At 49.6% G+C, this 19,626-nt stretch overlaps 1 protein-coding gene across 5 annotated transcripts in view; it reads right to left on the bottom strand.

Moving 5' to 3' along the window:
• PAX2 (paired box 2) overlaps positions 1-19,626 on the bottom strand; it is an 85,598-nt gene that overhangs the window by 22,611 nt on the left and 43,361 nt on the right. For all 5 annotated transcript variants that reach the window (XM_032180182.2, XM_032180167.2, XM_032180174.2 and 2 more), the window contains one exon: positions 481-656. In XM_032180182.2, coding sequence (XP_032036073.1) covers positions 481-656 — 176 coding nt within the window. The remainder of the gene's footprint in view (positions 1-480; positions 657-19,626) is intronic.

The raw sequence follows: 19,626 nt of genomic DNA on the forward strand, positions 1-19,626 counted from the left end.
GAGCAGGAGGCAGGCACAGGCAGGCTCTCCTAACACTGGGCAAGGAGAGCTCCCCAGTCTAGCATAGACTTTCTGTAGGACCCTGAGGGGGTGTGGGCAAGGGACACAGCAAGAGGATGTTCCTGAGTACTCCATGCAAGAACCACAGAAAAGCGGAGCTAGAAGGGACTTGACAAATCCTACATCCAAGCCCTTCATTCTATAGATGGGGAAACTGAGGCTCTGAACAGAGATGATTTACCCAAGGCCATACTCTTGCACCCAGAACTCATTTCCAATTACTATATACAGACCATAATGATTTGTCTTAATGATACCATACTGTTTTGTGTGAGCCTGTTCACACTGCACACAGACAGAACACATGTGTGTAACACATACAATGCTGGCTATGCACGTGGTGTTTGGTGAACAAGTTTTTGAGAGGCCTTGTTCTGCTGGCTCCTTTCTACTTCTGCAAGCAGAAAGCTCCCTCCTCACCTGTTCTGATTTGATGTGCTCTGATGCCTGGAAGACGTCAGGGTAGGAAGGACGCTCAAAGACCCGATCCAAAGCTTCCAGCTGCTGCTGGGTGAAGGTGTCAGCTCGCAAGTGCTTCCGCAAACTGTCCACACCACTCTGGGAATCTCCATTGGGGACTGAGCCCTCGGACACATCTGGAGAACACATGGACACTTGGGGCGTTAGCGCCAGGCCAGCAGAGGCACAGGAACAGTGCAGGGCAAAGAGGTGGGCATCTGGTTCTGGGCCCTGAAGCTCTGCACCCCTATGGGACCCCTTACTCTCAGCCCCTGGGCTAGCGGGGCTGACACCAGAGGGTGGCCCTGCCTCAGAGATCTGGCTGAGGAAGCCCAGGGAAGAGAAGGACCTGAGGACCTGGTAAGAGATGGAGCGGTCACACTGTGGGGTCAGGAAGGATTAGGCAGAGGTGGAGCCAGGGGGCTCCCAGGAGCCAGCTCCCTGGGGCATGTCTCCCTGAACCACCCCCTGCCCCCAAGCCAGGGCCAGCCTGGGGAAGAAAGAAGCTGGGTGTCTCAGACTGGAATTACTGAGCCTGTGGAGAATTGAACTCGGCTCCGAGATGAATTTCAGTTCCACTAATTCCAAGGGTTGAAAACCATCAAATTTCCGAGGCCGAGTGTAACCTGGAGACTGGGTGAAGTAATCAACTTCGCCCCGAGGGAGGAGGGGCTCTGAGGCAGAGCTGAGGCACTCTGCTTGGGTTGGGCCAGGACTGAGGCCAGAGGGAAGCCAAGCGGAGGAAAGAGGTATCGCTAGAGCAGCAAAGCTCCCGCTTGGGCAGAGCCCACAGAAGGGCCCCTGTGGATGCCTCTATGCCCTGGCCACCTACTCGGCCTCTGTCTCCAACCTGGACCCAGGCTCAAGCCTCCTACAGGAGCCAGTTTCTTGGTCACCTGGTTCGTCCTGCAAGTCTCCAGAGGGAGCAGAGACTTGTCACACTGGTGCCTGCTCCCCCGAGGCTACAGGCCAATCCTGTCTCCATGTCCCCTTTCCTCAGGCGTTCTCAGCCCTCCCCCATCCTTGCCTCCCAGCATCGGTTCCCTGGAGTTTTCAAGGTGTACAGTAGGCAATGTGCCTGCTCTGTGGCCTCTCTCTGAACCCACATCTTGCAGCTCCCCAAAGTGGGGTTCCCCCCCAAACCCCATACCAGCTTGGTCACTCCAGGCTTCCCTCAGCCCAAGACCAGCTGAGGAGCCTTGGGCCTTGGGCCAGCCCATGCCGGAGGCCCCAGGGTGTTCCTCTGGGACTGTTATATATATCAGTTTATAGGTGATTATACAATATGATATAATCAATATTGCATTATATACAGTAACACCATACAGTATCATTCAGGAGACCATAGAAAATATTACATATTGATTAACTCAACCTGCAGCCATCCTCTCTTGCTGGCCTCCCAGACCAAGAGTGGGGTCTGCTTTCCTAATGTGACCACCCATCTTCCCTCCATATCTATTCTGGAGGGGGTGGGAAAGCAAAGAAAGTGTGTGTGTGTGTGTGTGTGTGTGTGTGTGTGTGTGTGCGCGCGCGCGTATGTGTGTGTGTGAGGGGAATAGAGAGAGGGAGAGAGAGAGAGAGAAGGAGAGTGAGAAAGAGAGGGAGAGAGAGACAGAGATCAAGACCAGGACCACATATGAAGAAGACAGACAGAAGCAGCTTCAATGGTATTTGTTCCAATGGACACAAAACTTGGTGGTTGTGGTTTTTTCTGCATAAGGCTCTGGAATCATTTCAGTCTTATGGAATGTATGCATCAACATATGAGTTGAAAGTTGAAGTGTGGTAAATTTATTTTTCCCTTTTGTGTGAGTATTGCATGTCTATGCACTTGTACATAAATAAACATCCAGATAAACGAGGGTCTGTGTGCGTGGAAATAGAATGAGAAGCTTCCTGAAAGGATGTATGTGTCTGTGTGTGATTGCATGAGGACTGTGAGGCCACATGCCCCATTTCTCCTGTGCCTACTTCTTTTTTCAGGATGTGCCATCATCCTCATTTCACTCCCGGTATCTATTTGCATGTACTATTGTGTTTGATTCTCCCTTCCTGGAGCCCTCCTACCTTTTGGGGAAGCCGGACTCTCAGCGCTGAGGAAGGCATCAAGTATCTTCATATATGGTTATTGCAGGGGCAGAGAGGGTGTATTTGTGAGCGTGTGTTCACACATTATGTGTGTGCATGTGTGGCAGGACTCCCCTCATGCCTCTGTGTAGATTTATGTATATGCCTGTCTGTGTGTGGCTTGGCTCACTGTGTGTGTGTGTGTGTGTGTGTATGTGTATGTGTGTGTAGGGGCTGAACTGAAGCTTTGTCCTCAGGTCACTGGCTGGAGGAGTCTCTTTGCCTTCATTTATTCAGGGGCCCTTCAGATCTTGACAAATCTGTCACTCTAAATTTGCGAGAGATTATGGTGCTCTCTCCCCGGCCCGCAGAGAGGTGATATATGATATCTGCTGCCCCTATTGATTGCCTGATCTGGTGGCAGAGGCCGGCGAAATGAACTTGAAATGAACATCATGCCTCAACTCATTGTGCGTATAATACACTACTTAATCCCACATTTTTCAGCTGCTATGGAATTCAATTGATCAATCATGTTCCACTGATAGTACTGTTTTAGGGGTTATTGCTGCTCCCTCCACCCACTGACCTTTTTATTTATTTATTTATTTTTTTGTATACTCAGACCCTGGTGGTAAGACAGGTTACAGAGGCAGCAAAGGAGGGGAAGGGGGAGAGAAAGGAGGCAAAGGCTAAGGAAGCCTGCTACTGGAAGAGATGGCAGTGGGAGGCGGGGAAGCAGAGGAGAGGGAAGTGGGGAGGTGAAAGGAGGTGCTAGAGGAGAAGGAAAACAAAGTGGTGTGCTGAAGGCATGCGGAGAACCCCTGCCCCCCAGAGAGGCTGGAGGAGGCTTGCGGGAACTCCTGTAGGAGAGGGAAGGCAGCAGTCATGATGAATGGCGAAGGAGCACAAAGAAACTTATGGGGAGCAGGGAGGTGAGCCGCAGGGCCCAGGAGAGGGCAGCGGCGTTACTGGTGGGGGACAGCCAGCCAGCCCTCCAAATCCACCACACGTACCATAGGCTCTCACGTGCTCTTTCCAGAGGAGGGGGTGGCATCCTTCCATCAGCTAGGGAAGGAAGGGGGGAATGAAGGCAAGCAGAGAGGGCAGGAAGGGAATGAGGGAAGGAGGTTGGGAGAAGCCCTGGATCGGAAGGTCCAAGGAGGATAAGCTCAGGGAAGGAGGAAGCCCAGATGCATGGAAGGGCAGAAAGAAGGAGGGGAAGAAAGGGAAGAAGCCTTCCACACCAGAAGCTGGAAGCGCTGGCTGGGGTGAGGACACTTACTGCAGGAATAAAACCAGCTGGCTCTGCTTTTGCTGAAGCCTGGGTGTCCTGATACCTGGTGCCCAGGGCCTGGATGAGGGTGGCTTTGCAGGGGAAGGAGAGGAGGAGGAAAAGAAGAAGAGAGTAAAGGAGGAGGAGTCAAAAAGGGAAGAAGGAAGACAGCTGTCAGTGCTGACCACCTAGAGGGTTCTCCTGGGAAGATGGGGAGCGAGCTCAGCATGGGACTTGCCAAGGGCAAAGTCTCAGACGGGACGGGACGGCAAGGAGGAAGAAAGAGACCACTGTTAGGCCCAGCTGTTGAAGGGCTGTCTGGCAGAGCTGGGCTGGAACAGAGGTGGAAGCAGAAGCCAATCTTAATCTAGGTTTCTAGGATGTAATCTAGTGAGCAGGGAAGGAAAGCGCGTGAGTGATTAGACACCATCCATTTCCAAGAAGATCCCCTACCCAACAGCCCCTTTACCCCCATGCCCAGCAGCCAGTCAAAGAGCACCTTGTGGCAGGGACCATGACTAATGCATTTCTGCGGCGCCAGCATCAGGAATGGCCCCGAGTACTCAGACTCTCCTGGGTGGCATTCAAAGCCATACCTCTGGCAGAAGGTTTTGGGACTGGCCACCTGACTGGCCTGGCACCCCAGGACACCCAGTCTCTCATCAGGTAAGCCCCACACATCCCTGGCTAGCAAAAGATGTGCTATCCCCACTGCTTGTTAGCCTCTAACAGCACCAGCTCTGACGCGCAGGCCTTTCCCACTCTCAGCAACACCATCCTGCCCATCTCTGGTGCCTCTACCAATAGACAGAGAACACCGTGCTCCTGGTGAGCAGCAGAACTTAACCCCAGGGCTGTTGAGCTGCCATCCAAAGCAGGTGGCAGAGGCTGCTTGAGACTGGGGCCTGGAGAACACATTTACATTTGAACTCCCTGCACCAAGAGGGCTGGAGGCTGCTGGTCATGTGTCCTGGGCTTTCAGGAGGAATTCTGATTTCCAGTATTCTTCCCCATTCTCTGGCCACATTTTTAGACTGGGGCTGGAAAATATGGTGGCCGTGGGTTTAATAAGACCAAACAGAGCAAGGAAGGGACCCTGTGCTAGTCAGTCTCCATAGAGGGAGGGTTCAGCCTCATTCTCTGTCTGCCCCCTGCCCAGCTCCCATTCTGCAGCAGCTCACAAGTATCAAGAACTCATTACATGCCATTGCTGTTATTTACAGAGCTCATTTAATCCTTCTGACAACCCTGTGAGGGAAGTACTATGATACCCATTTTAAAGATAAGGAAGCTGAAGCAAAGAGAGGTTAAGTAGCTTGTCAAAGGCCATGTAGCTAGTAAATGACAGCCAGATTTGAATCCGGGTCTGTCTGAGTACAGAGCCTGCCCTCTAAATCGTTTCACTCTGCAGCCTGGGTGCCAAACACAGTGGGCCCAGTTGAAGGCCACTTGGCTCCATCCAGGGCACAGCCTTCCTCTCAGCATCCCTTGTTCTTTGCCTGGCACCCTCCCCAGACGGAGGCTACAGCCTGTGGCACAGGTGCTGGCTGAGTGCAGACTGTGCCCAGATGATTAGGGGACGTCTGGTCCAAATTTTTCATGTTACTATAACTAGCGGGGGTGGGCAGTGACTTCTCCAAGGTCTCACAACTGGGGAATGGGACTCCCGGGACTGGGCCATTCCAGGTGCTCTGTCCACTGTGGCATGAGCACTCTCAAGGGGGTGAGCTACCACAGGTCTTTTTGGAACACGGATAGTATGTAAATAAATTAATTCAATTAAACAAACTGCTGAGTCAAAATTTTGACATAGATTATTCTTTCGAGGATAACAAAGCTCATATTGTCTTCTTCTCTGACTGTTTCATATTTGCTTAGTATTTAACAAAAGGTCTTCACAGATCTTAGGTTATATGGGCTTCCCAACCACTCTCCAAGGTAGATAGGGATTTTAATCCCTTTTTACTGGGGAGGAAACTGAGGCTCAGAGTAAATGAGGTGCAGGTGAAGCGAGGGCAAGTGACTGGCTCAAGGGGACATTTGCTGGGGATCCTGGCACAGGGCAGGTGCCCCGACAGCTGTGGACTAAACGGACGGACAGAGTGGCTGCCTGCCCAGCCAGAGCCCAGAGTGTGGGGCTACTGGCAGCAGGACCCTAGTCTCCAGGCAAACAAAGAGAACTCCAAAACCAAAGATCAACTTGACTGGAAGGAGAGCTGCCGGCATGGTGACAGTGGTTACTTTCCGATCACAAGCAATTTTTATTTTCTTTTCATCTAAGTTTTTCCGTATCATCCAGGCTTTGTGCAATTAGTATGTGCTACTCCTAAAATCACTATTAAAACTGTCATTACTCCTCAACCAAAAGATCTCATCTCCTCATGCATTCAGCCTTATGCTCACTCCTCATCTATTCCTGGGTGGCCCTGGAGCTGGGCCCTATCTCACACCTCTCACCCCAGGTCAGGGCCCTGGCACTGGCCAGTCATGAATGGAATTGTCCAGTGGGGTCTCAGCAGCTTGGGGAGGGGGACACACCCTGAACACTGTCTTGGGAACAGGGCTAGGGGCAGAAGGGTCACTGCAAGGGACAAGAGACAATTGGAGGTGGTGGTGATAGATAAAGTGAACTAATAGGCCAGGCATAGTGGCTTATGCCTGTAATCTCAACATTTTGGGAGGCTGAGGCTGGAGGATTGCTTGTGTCCAGGAGTGTGAGACCAGCCTGGGCAACATAGCGAGACCTCATCTTTACAAAAAATAAAAAATTAGCTGGGCATAGTTGTATGCACCTGTGGCTCAGCTACTCAGGAGTCTGAGGCGGGAGTGTTGCTTAAGCCTGGGAGGTCAAGGCTGCAGTGAGCTAAGATAGTGCCACTGCATTCAGCCTGGACAACAGAGTGAGACCCTGTCTCAAAAAAAAAAAAAAAAAAAAAAAAAAAAAGAAAAGAAAAAAGAAAAAAAAGAAAGAAAAGAAAAGAAAAATAAAGAAAATGAAAATGAAATGATGGCATTTTCTTGGTCAGAAAGCACCAAGGCTCATCAAAGTCTACAAAATCAAGGTGGGATGAATGGGGTTGCCCATCAAATCCCAGGAAGCAAGATGAGGTATTTGAGAAGAATTTAAGTATAGCAAAGAATTACACTGACTTTGGCTGGGCGCGGTGGCTCATGCCTATAATCCCAACACCTTGGGAGGCTTGAGGTGGGTGAACCACAAGGTCATGAATTCGAGACCAGCCTGGCCAACATGGTAAAACCCCATCTCTACTAAAACTACAAAAAATTAGCTGGGCGTAGTGGCGGGCACCTGTAATCTCAGTTACTCGGGAGGCCTGAGGCAGGAGAATCGCTTGAACCCGGGAGGCGGAGGTTGCAGTGAGCTGAGATCATGCCAGCCTGGGTGACAGAGTGAGACTCTGTCTCCAAAAAAAAAAAAAAAGAATTATACTAACTTCAGTTTTCTAAGCTCAAATACAAATGTCTATCTGTCTATGGAGAAAGTAACGATATTAGGGCTTTCACCTACACTCATCAACCTCTTCAAACTTTATGAGGTACTTATTATTACTCTCATTTTCTAGAAAAGGAAATAGTCTTAGAGAGGCAAAATTATTTGTTCAACACTGCACAGCTAGGAAGCAGCAGAGCCTGGATGTGAACTCAGGGATGTCAGACTCTGAAGCTCTCTCCACTCTACCACGTTTGCCTTCTCTGTCAAGGATCCATCATCATTTACTGAGCACTTACTGTGTTCTGGGCAGGCTCAAGGTACTTTATACACATTATCTACAGTCTTCACAGAACACTTGCAAAAGTGATACTGTTAGTTCAATTTTACAAATGAGGAAACAGACTCAGGGAGAGTTCAAAATATGTACAAGATTGCACAGCTGGCAAGAAGCAGTCTTGGGGAAACTGAGTCTTCATCCGCAGGCAGAAAATGACCTCAAAAAGTGATATGGGAAGAAAAGAGAAAAGCGTGGAGGCAGGGGGAACAGTGGGTGATGGGCCTCAGGCCTCAAGGGCTGGGGGAGCAGTGTGGCTCAGGGGCCAGCTGTGCTGGGGATGGGGGCTCTGCCCGTTCTGATGGTGGCCTCTGCTCAGAGGGTGCTCTCTCTCTCTAGCTACTCCACACATTACTTCCGCCTCTGAGGGGTTCACCCCCAGGCTGCCCCCCAGTCTTCCCAGCTGCCAGTTGTTGCAGTTTCAAACTCAATTGTTCTCCTCGGTAGTGAGGCAAATGGAGTCATTAATTACCTTCTATCGGCTGGGCTGAGTTCAGAACACGATCAATATCCCCGCTTGTCATTCAGGGCAGCTCGCCTGTGCAGCCCCAGCCCCACCCCCATGGCGGCACAGCAGGACCAGGGAGGTGGAGGTCCAACTGGGAACAGGGAGTGAGGTTTGGGAGCTGAGGAATGGGGTGGCTCCCCAGAGGTCAGGTGCTGTCCAGACTGGGAGAGGAGGGAGGATTGATGGATTCGGGCAGTGGTGGCGGGGGCAGGGGGGTCAGTCACAAGGGAGAGTGGAGGAGGATAGAAAAGGAAGGAGTGTTCCAGAATGAAGAGAGAGGTAAGGGAGATAGGAGAAGGGAAGGAGGAAGAGAGGATGAGAGGGAAGTGGGATTCCGGGAGTGAGGGAGGAATAGATAGGAAAAAGGAGAGAGGAGGGAAGGGGCTCCAGAGGGCCGGGCTGGGAAAGGAGCTATGGTGACACTGCTTGTCCAGGGAGATGGATGATATGCCCCACTGCTTCCCATCTTTAAACTGGACATTCAGTGAGTTTGGCCTGGCCACAGTTCCCAAGCCAAGCTCAAGAGGTGGGCATAAAGTGGGCCAGGTGCAGTGGCTCACTCCTGTAATCCCAGCACTTTGGGAGGCCGAGGTGGGCAGATTGCTTGAGCTCAGGAGGTCAAGACCAGCCTGGCCAACATGGTGAAACCCCGTCTCTACTAAAAATACAAAAATTAGATGGGTGTGGTAGCATGTGCCTGTGGTCCAGGCTACTTGGGAGGCTGAGATTGGAGGACCACTTTAACCCTGGTCGTGGAGGCTGCGGTGAGCTGAGATCATGCCACTGCACTCCAGACTGGGAGACACAGTGAGACCCTGTTCAAAAAAAAAAAAAAAAAAAGAGGTGGGCATGAAGAAGGCTTTGGAAATCTGGCCCAAACCTTGGCTCGGGGCAAGACCAGGTTCTGCCCAGCCTTCTAGCCCTGGGAAACTACCTGCTGTACTTGACCAAGCCCAGCTTCTAAACACTCAGTGAGTTCATGAACGGGGAGAGGCTGGGGTGGCTGTGGGCCTGCCTGACCTCAGGCTTGCTATGCCCATTCACATCTACCAGCCTCTAGGGACACTAACTGTACCAGTGACCCTAACACAATGCTGGACCAGAAGTAACATCTCCTGGGTTGAAATCCTAGTTTTGTTGCTCACTTGCTATAAATCTCCTGAGCTTTTCTGGATTGAGTTTCCTCAGACATATACAAGAGGGCTGTTAGCTCCTCCCTCATCATTAATTTCTCCTTTCTCTGCATTCTAACAGCCATCTATCCAAACCTCTATTGTAGAAATAGTACTAATAATAACTAAAACAGATCCAGTTTCTACTTGGATACCAGACACTATGCTTAACATGCATGCACTGATTTAATCCTTACAATAACAGCAACTAACATTTATTAAGTGCTTAGTATATATCAGGCACTCCTCTGTAATCTTACATATATTAACTCACTTAATTTTCACAAGAACTTAAACATTATTGTCCCCATTTTGTAGATGGGGAAATGAAAGTGCAGAGATTAAGGAACTTTCCCAAGGTTACACGCCTCACGGATGGCAGAGGAGCCAGAAGTCAACCCTGGCAACATGCCTGTAGCAGCTAAGCTCCTATCCTGGGGAAACTGAGGGATAGAGAGATTAGGTAATTTACACAGAACAACTTATGATAGCCAATAAGTGGCAGAGCCAAATTTAGAATCTCTTCATGTCACAGTTATTATTTAATGTTTGTTTTCTCCTCTGAACTGTGAATTTTGAAGGCAGGGGTCCCATAGTTTTCAACTTTATAAACTTCATATAGAGAAGGTGACCACGAATGTTGGCTGATTTGTTGACAAGAATTCCAAAAGCAAAGATTGATCTGCTCTTAACTTGCTATGCTCAACATTTTACCTTTTAGAAGGAAAAAGAAGCAACAAAGGAGACTGCTACTCTGAATTCAGTGTCACTCACATTCTACAGCTGGAAGATATCATGAAAAGAATTTAATTGGATTCCCTCTTAAATATTTAAAATTAAGACAAAAACCAAAAGCCAGGCTCAGAGAAGTTAGGTAATTTTCCCATGTCACATAGCTGGTTGTCATAAGAATGGGAACTGAGGTTCCTAGCTCAGATCCCTTTCCACTATTGCAGGCCACTTAATTCTGACCAAGAAAGAAAAACTGATGAAAGGGAAATGATGGGGATGCAGGGAGAAAGCAAGCATGTCTAGAGTTGACAGTAGCTCAGGAAGGGGGTGGTGGGCAGAATCTGAATTGAAGAAAGCAAAATGCTCCATGCTGGGTGAAAGACATGGCCAGGGATTCCATGGCAAGAGATTCTAAAAGAGACCATAATTCCACGAGGACGGGATGCTCTAAAAATGAAATTCTGCTTCTATAAGCTCAAATAATCAACCTGACAGCATAAAGGGAGTGGGAGTGGGGGAGGGGTGAAAAGAGAAGGACATTTAAGGAAAATCACTGTTGTTGCACACAGATAAGCTTTAAAATATGATGATCCCAGATTTTAAAAGGACATGTACATCGAACAGCGGAAGATTATGCAGCCATTAAAAAATCGTGTTTTCAAAGAATATTTAATGATATGTGAAAATGGTCCTATATTAAGTAATGTTAGGTGAAAATAGCAAGACATGAAGCTGTTTATATGGTATTGCTCAATTTTTGATTAAAAAATTATATATACACAAAAACGAAAGAGAATGGGAAAATATACCAAATTCAACAGTGGTTGTCTACTGGCAATGACACTGTGAGTGAATTTTTAAAAATTTGCTATCTCTTCCAGGTATTTCCCAATGAGCATGTATTGCACTTAGGATCATAGAAGTCACTTTTTTTCCTCTTATACAGGATACATGACAGATGGAAGGGGGGGACCATAACCAACGATGAATATGAGGGTGGCATGAGCCTGTCAGGAAGACAAAAGCTCAGAACAAGCTGAGACAACAAAAAAGGGCCTTGGAGAAAGAAAGAAAAGAAAGGCAGGTTTTGGCTCAGTCCTAGGGAAGAGGATGTAATATTGAGAGAGAAGGCAGAACTTCTCAACCCTTAGCTTGCTTTTGTCTTCTCCAAAGGAAAGAATCTTCAAACTGAGCCCAGTAGGAGGGCACTGGTGCCCTGGTCAGGGAGGGGCCAGGCAGGTAACCTCTGGCCATTTCAATGAACTTTCCCAGGTCCAGACAGGACCCTAAAACTGCTGTTGATGATCCCTGAGATGTCACAAAGAAAGGGTGAGGCAGTGACAAGCCCAATCAATGCCATCCTGCCTGTCAGAGAAGGGGGAAGAGGTACACATATGCAAATGACACTCAAAATCATAAACTCAGGATCAGGCTCTGGAAATCCTTTAAAAGAAATTATCATACAGTTAATTTATGGGCAACAGAAAAGAAAATGTTGACACCCCAGAGCTTGCATGCACTCATAAAAATAAGTTGTGGCGGGCCGGGCGCGGTGGCTCACGCTTGTAATCCCAGCACTTTGGGAGGCCGAGGCAGGCGGATCACGAGGTCAGGAGATCGAGACCACGGTGAAACCCCGTCTCTACTAAAAAAATACAAAAAAATTAGCCGGGCATGGTGGCGGGCGCCTGTAGTCCCAGCTACTCGGAGAGGCTGAGGCAGGAGAATGGCGTGAACCCGGGAGGCGGAGCTTGCAGTGAGCCGAGATTGCGCCACTGCACTCCAGCCTGGGTGACAGAGCGAGACTCCATCTCAAAAAAAAAAAAAAAAAAAAATAAGTTGTGGCATATTTACTCCATATCAACACTTACATCAAATACCTCCCTCATAAACACTTTCCTAGTTGCCCTGACTGGAAGCAACTGCTCCTCTGTTTTTTTCGTTCATCATATGACTTCATGCCTTGATCACGGCATTCATCACATTCTGCTTATATAATGATGTGTATGTCTACCGCCTCGCTAGATTGTAAGTTTCTTGAGGTCAAGGACTGTGTCCTGTTTACCTTTGTAAATCAGTCCTGCCATACATTGTACATACCAGGCACTCAATTTGCTCATCAATGTAAACTAGATTTTTAAAAATAATTTATTAAGGGAATTATGTGGAAGTAGTGAGTGTTAACATTTGACAAAGAATCTCCTTCCTAGCATAATGGACAAGATGAAAACAAGTAAAATGATTGATGGCTGTTGGGCTCAGTAGTTCCCAAAGCATTCATTCACTTACAGCAGGTAGGAAGAGGTCTCTATTTGTGGGCCATGTGGCTTTCCTGTGTTTTCAAGGAAAATAACTCTTTTGCAAAAAACTAGTTGGATGATGATATAGAAGACATCCTTACGACCTTAATCAGGTAGAATTAAGAACCCAAACCAACAAGATGAAACTCAGCAGGGATAAATGGAATACCCTATGTTTAGGTTAAAAAAAATCAATTACACAAGTGCAGAATGGGGTAGACCTGGCTTGATAACAGTTGATGTGAAAAAGATCTCGAGGTTTTAGTTGACCACGAACTCAATATGAGCTTGAGTCTGACATGGCTGCTAAAAAATCGAATGTAATCTTAGGCTATATTATGGATGTAGAGTCTCCAGATGGGAGAGTGGCAATGCTCTACTGTGCCTGGCATTGGTTAGACTGTCTCTGGAGTTCAGTGTTCATTTCAGAGGAACTTTAACCTTCAGTAACGAATTCTGAGATGGGTAACCAGGATGGTGAGGGAACTCCAAGGGCACGAACCATATCATGTGAGAATCTGAAATCCACCCAGGACCCAGCCCAGCATTTGCCAAGAGCTCAGTAAATAAGGTAGAGTGGATGAAAGGGAGGGAGGGAAGCAAAGGAAGGGTGTCAAATGGAGAGCTTTACCACCACCACCATTCTCTGTGGCAAATGCCATTACCTCTATTTTAAAGATGACGAAACTGAGATTCCGAGATATTATGTAATGAGTCAAAGGTCCCAGAGCAAGTAGGGAGTGGAGATGGACCCAAATCTGGACATTTGGATCCCACATCCTGTGCTCTTCCCTCAACCCGCATGACTTGGTATAAAGTGATGCTGCAAACAAACAATGGCCACTGTCCATCTCTGACATATGTCCAGGCAGGGCTGTGGCCTTTTAGGCAGAACTGTTGGAGGAAAGAGTTCTATGGTGAGTGGCAGATAAGACAGGATGACCCTTAAGAATCTGACACTCTGCCTTGTCACCATCCAGCCCAGCCAAGGCCTCTCTCAATCTCAGCCACTCCCAGGCTCCCAGGCTCAAGCCCCATTTCCTGCTTGCCCTTCTAGTCTATTTCCCCAGATTCCTATGGAACACACAGCCACCCGTCTGGGCATTTAATGAACAGCCAATTGTCTGAGTGCAACAGCTTTGCCTTCCCCAGCAGGCTGTAAGCTCCTGAGAGCCACATCCTGGTTCTCTGCTCCTCTCATACCTCCCAACACACTGGGCACCTGGGCCCACACTGATACAAAGATCCCCAGAGAGGCCAGAGAGGAAGGTGTCGGTTTCCTCAATATCCTACCGATTTACACACGAAAGCAGTCAAGGACTCTTAGCTCACTGAAAACTGCCGAGGACAGAGGGATGGTCTGAGGGGCCCCTTAGGGCCCTGGCATTTCCTAACCAACCCATAGAGAAGAGGGAGATATGGAGGAAACCTAGAACCCCAGGCAATTGTACCAGCACATTTACTTTCCTCACTTTGAATAACTGAGCTCCCCCGAAAAAGAGCCCCCAGGTTACCTGTGGAGAAGAAGAGCATGGCACCCACTGCCAAGTCACAGCCAGCCTAGATGTGTGCGACCCATGTATGAAGAAGTGGAACGGTGGAGAGTGGGTACCGACAAGGAGGAGGGAGGTGAAGGCCAGAGGCCTCAGGAAGGGAACACACATGTTGTGGGAGAGGGAGGACAGACCCAGGGGAGGAAGGAGAGGGGTGAGCCTTGAGTGGGTTTAGGGGAATTCCCTGAGGAGATCAACTTTCCTGCCTGGGACCACTGGTATGCAGTCCTGCTGGCCTGCTGCAGGGGCTGGTGGGGAAGGAGGGCTCACTGAGCGTCTAGCTCCTGGGACCCTAGCCCTTCCTCAGCCTTCTCTGGGCTCTCAGGGAGGGGGTGGGGCCCTCTGCCTGGTGCTGTCCCCATTTGGCTCCAGCAGGGGCCAGAACCAGTTAGAAATCTCTGGAACCAAGAGGAAAGGGGGCTTTGTTAGCTCAAAGGACACAAGCAAGGCGAAAAATTACATACCAGGCCGCCCTAAGTATGCTTGTTTAGAGAAACTGCTTGCATTTATGAAGTCTTTGGTGCGGAAAGCAGGGTTGCAAATGACTGCATCAGAGCGACAGTAAAGGCCATTAATTTCCTGTTATGTTTTCCTGTGTTGGGGGCTTTATTAATTTAATTTTACACTGTCGAACAACAGCGAGAGCTGACACTGCCACACCGCCACGGCTGGGGTTTTCTTTTTGTGTGTGTAGCAAGGCTTTGCCTGACATGCAAATCAACGCTATTACCAGAACCAATAAAGATGTGTGGAGGGAAGAGAGGAGGGAGGGGGAGGGAGAGAGCAGGGGGGAGAAAGGACCAATGCCATCCTTGGCCAGTTTCTGCCTCCTGTGCCTAGCACCTCCTGGCTTCCCAAGGCATCCTCCACAGTGAGCAATTTCTGAGCATCCTTTGCTATCCTTCTGCCCTCTTCTCCCCATCCTCTGCTTCTGGATGGTTCTACCTCTGTCATCCTCTTCTGTCTCAGTTCCTGGTAGAACCTGAATAGAGCAGACATGGAGTTACCAGAAAGAGAAGGGAGATAGACTTCTCACTGTCTGTCCCCAGCTGAGGTATGTCGCAGAAGCCACAGGGGCAAGCAACATGATGGTGCCAAGCTCACAGGCCAGAGCAAAGGCCTATGCTGCGGACTTCCTCTCCAAGCATTTTCTCCCCCACACTCCCCGTTCATCTAAAGTCAAGGGTCCTGGCCCACTTACACATTATTAGTGCACACACGCATGAACCCATGTGCTTGTGCACGTGAAGAAGAGTCCAGAAGAACAGATAGTCCAATACTCCAACTTGCTTTTAAGTCCCTCTGTGAGCTTTCATACTTTAACATTGTCAACCACTTATTTCCTTTGAATTACCAGGAAAAAAATACGGTCTCTATTTCTCCTTAAAAGACTCCAATAACTATCTTCAGTAGCTGTAAGGCACCCACATGGTTCAGACCAAAATGCCAGAGAAAAATGGATCCCCAGCATCTGAAGAAAAAGCAAGTCCCTAGAGGTTCCTTTGTATAGCATTCTGGTCCCTGTTGCTGCCTAGACCACATACCCACTGCCCAAGACCACCCACACCGTCCCTCACCCAGGCGGCTCCTACAAGCTGGCTGCCCCAGGTGGCCCACAGTGCCCTCGGCTCCCCACACCACCAGGCCACCCAGGTGCCCACACTACCCAAGTGCTCATGCTGGGCACTCTGCCTAAAGAGATGGAGATGGCAGGTGAGGAGGGAAGAAAGGAGGAAAGAAGGGCTCCTGGAGTCACTCCTACCAAACCTACTATCTCCATCCCTCCATCCCTCCATCCCAGGCTTCCCAGGCTGCCTGGGCCGAGGGAGATCTATGTGAGCCAGCAAGTGTGTGTGAGTGTGTCCGTGCATCTCTCCCTCTGTCACTGGCTTGCTTGCTCTCCTGCTCGCACTTTCTGCTTCAGGAGCTGTTTGGCAGGCTCTGGGAGGCTGTTGGATGGAATCCAGCTCTCTCTAGGAGGAAAGCATAAACTTCATAAACTGCATTTACTTTAATGTAGGTTCCTGGAGCTGCTTTCCTCTGGCTTCTCTTCCCTCCCCTTGTCTGCTGTCTGGATCACATTCTACCGCTGCCCCTGTGTGTACCGCAACCTTACACACATGCACACACATACACATGTACACACATACACAAGCACACACACTCTAGCCAGTCCTCCTGAAAAAGGTGAAGCCTGGGGCAGAAAGAGAAGGGCAAGGTGTAAAAGCTCTGCCTGCAGGATAAAGCCCCAGCCCCAGTCCTGGAAAGGCCCCCAGGAGATGCCCACACACTTGTCTCCAGTAGGGATGAGCACAAAGGATGCTTTGAAGCAGGCAGGCGGAGCCTCAGGGAGGGAGGGGATGCTGACATTTCATGGGGGCAGCCAAATTAGGAGCCACCTGGAGGATGGGCCACAGGGCTCCAAGAATGGGAGGGAGGGAAGGCCAGGCCTCCGTGCAGGTTGAGGTTTGTGAGGCCTCTGTTGTCTAGCGCTGTCAAGGTCAGCAGGTTCGGGTTCACCGAAGGGTCAGGATGGTTTGAATTACTGGCTCCGCTGCAACTCGGCTCTGAGGCTGCAACTCGGCTCTGAGGCTCGTGATCTGTCTCGCAGTCCCTGAGCCAGGCCCAGCCCTCCCCCAGCCCTCTATGCCTTTCCACCCCAATGGGGCAAAATGGAGAGGGTCCCAGAGAGCCCTAAGGCCACCATGGATCTGAGGAAGGCAGGGCAGGAGGGGTCCTTTTCTGGGCTCCAGGGCGGGCAGCAATGGTCAAGGAGGCTGCCAGGACCATTCCACTGGCAGGCAGGGATCTCGGGTCTCCCCAGCCTACATCCTCTCCAAACCCTTTTTCCAGCTGCCTGTGCTTCTCAGCTTCCTGCTTGGCTGCAGAGGAAGAGGCGCCCAGGGAGGTGAACTCAGGAGTAGCAGGGCCCGGAGATAGATTCGGTGCCCATCTCCTCCTTCCTGCTTCCATAGCCTGTGCTTGGGGAAGAAGGGCAGAGCTGAGGCAGCGGATTTCCTGCTTGGTGCCCTTGCTGGGTGGGGAGAGGAGAACAATGCCTACCTGCAGGGCTAGAAGGTAGTTGCCAAGTGAAAGACTAGGAAGTTGAAGATGTATTCTGACAAGATGGGTGCTCGTCCACAAGGGTGCAAACGTGGAGCTGGGCAGGAGTACCAGACAGACTTCGCTGAGACAGTGGTATACCTACACCCACCCACCCCAGTTTCCAGTGGTGGATGGACACATATAGCCTCCTCTAGGGCAATTCTGTATATTCTCTCCTGGTAGGGTGGAATTGACCTCTCTATTCTGAATTTCTGGCATTTTATGAAAAAATATATACTCTTTTGTGCTAAATCTCAAAATACTTCCCCAAACAACCAGATGGAATTCTTCATCCACAACAGCATTAACTAGTTAGGAAGCAAAGGTAGTTGGTGATTTGGCTGCTGTCTCTGATATAAAGGCAAGGACTTATATGCAGATGCATGCACCTATGTTGATCCACACAGCCAGGGCTAAACCCCTGTAATTCCCCACAAAAAAGTACAAATCACCTATGCACAGGGCCCAAGATAAAGGTCCTTCTAAAACATCGACAGAACCTACACCTACCTCTGGATAATGACATAGTCAGTATTCAACAGGATCACGGCCAATTCTACCCAGAGAGTTTGGCTAAAATATGTGATCCAGCTAAGACAGAAAACCTCCCCCCTCAGGTATGAACAGTTTAATTTCCTTGGTTACTAGGAAGATATAATCGTAGCAATGAATGTGTGTTCATAAATGAGTTTTTTCTTTTTCCTGTGTTTGGTGAGTGCTGACCTTTGAACCTCAGCTCTTTCTTGGACTGAGTGGACCTTAGCCAGGTTTTGAGTATGAGTTGGAAAATGAACATAGGTTAAGCCAATGCAGTTAAAGTCAGGCACTTGTCTAACAGACGGTTACCATCATATAGATTTGGTTTCTGGACTTTCATATGGCCTATCTCCTAGGGAGGGGAGAGTCTGTGATGTGCTAGATAGTACAGTGTGTGAAATCATAGAATCCCACCAATAATCTACAGAGCACCTCTCCTTAGAGAAGCACAAACTCAGGCTGGGCACAGTCGCTCATGCCTGTAATCCCAGCACTTTGGGAGGCTGAGGTGGGTGGATCACCTGAGGTCAGAAGTTCAAGACCAGCCTGGCCAACATGGTGAAACCCCGTCTCTACTAAGAATACAAAAATTAGCCGGGTGTGGTGGCAGGTGCCTGTAACCTCAGCTACTCAGGAGGCTGAGACAGGAGAATTGCTTGAACTGGGAGGCAGAGGTTGCAGTGAGCTGAGATCTTGCCATTGCTCTCCAGCCTGAGCAACAAGAGTGAAACTTCATCAAAAAAAAAAAAAAAAAAGAGAGAAGCAAAAACTCTGCTCAGCTGCCCTCTGCCAACATAAATGTCTTCTTACAGTGCTGAACCAGGGTCTGAGAGGAGAGCAAAAGCAGAGAGGGGCCCTGCAATTCCCTACCCAGGAGGTAAGCTCACTTTAGAACCCTGGAAGCACACTCCTTCTCCCCTGTCTTCTCTAGGAAAAGAGTCGGATGGCGGGGTGTGCATGTGTGTGTGTCGGTGTGCGTGTATGTGTGTCGGTGTGTGTGTGTGTGTGTGTGCGCGTGCAAGAATTAGGTGGTAAACAGACATAATCGTACCCAAGTGCTGGGTTTTTGTTTACCCAATATGGTGCAACCTCACCATGTCTTCTGGGCCCTCCTCAGCCTCTCTCCAAGCTCCCTCAGGCTGACTCCCATCCCACTAAAATAGTGTGTACTCAGCAAAACTTCCCCAAGCTCTTCCCACACAGGGAGCGCTCAGATCCCTCTCTGGTTCTGCCAGCTCCCTGCATCCAGACCAAAATGCCGCTGAGAGAGTCAGGCTCTGGCTCCTGCATCTGCCCCCAGCCATACCCAGCCCTCACTCAGTTCAGAGCAAGCCCACCAAGGAGTGCTCACCCACTGACTTCCCCCATCAGCCTCAGCCAACACGGCAGGCTGCACCCCAGTGCCCAGGGCCTGGGAAGCCGGGCAGTGGCAGCCTCTGGTCTTCCTCAGGGTCCTCCTTGCCTGCCTTTACTGACCCCAGCCCTCCTCCCACTGCCCCTCCAGAAGGAGAGCTGGGAAGAGAGCTTGGTGACCAGGGCACGCCTGGTTTACATTAATGAGATACACCGAGTGTAATCCAGCCGTGGAGGCAGCTTACAAAAGGAGGCGATCGCGGGCGGCCAGGAGCAGAGCTGCTCAGGTAATTGGTTTATCTATCTGGAAGCAGGGGGAGCAATCTCAGCACAGACAGACTAGCAGTAAAGTCTCTTCCTTAAGGCTATTTCCTTTGTCTTTTCAATTGCTTGCACATCCATGTGAGAGAGGGAGAGAGTGTTAAAGAGAGAGGGAGAGGGAGAAATGTTAATTTGTGAATTAATGGCTTTTCTCAGCGGAATTGTAAATTCAAATGTCACCTCACACGGTGACACCACGGCTGGTCTGCTGAAGAAGCAATGATAAGATCCCCCACCTCCCTCGGTGCCCCTCCCTCCCCAAAGATAGCTGTGGAGTGGAACATGCTACTTTTAATTTGCAATAACAACACAACAGAGGTATGCAGTAATGACTGCCTTCTTCCACCCTCCTGGCTTCCTTCCCCCATAGTCCAGTGGCTCCCCCATTTCCT

Source organism: Hylobates moloch, unplaced genomic scaffold (genome assembly GCF_009828535.3).
Source record: "Hylobates moloch isolate HMO894 unplaced genomic scaffold, HMol_V3 SCAFFOLD_3, whole genome shotgun sequence".
Lineage (NCBI taxonomy): Eukaryota > Metazoa > Chordata > Mammalia > Primates > Hylobatidae > Hylobates > Hylobates moloch.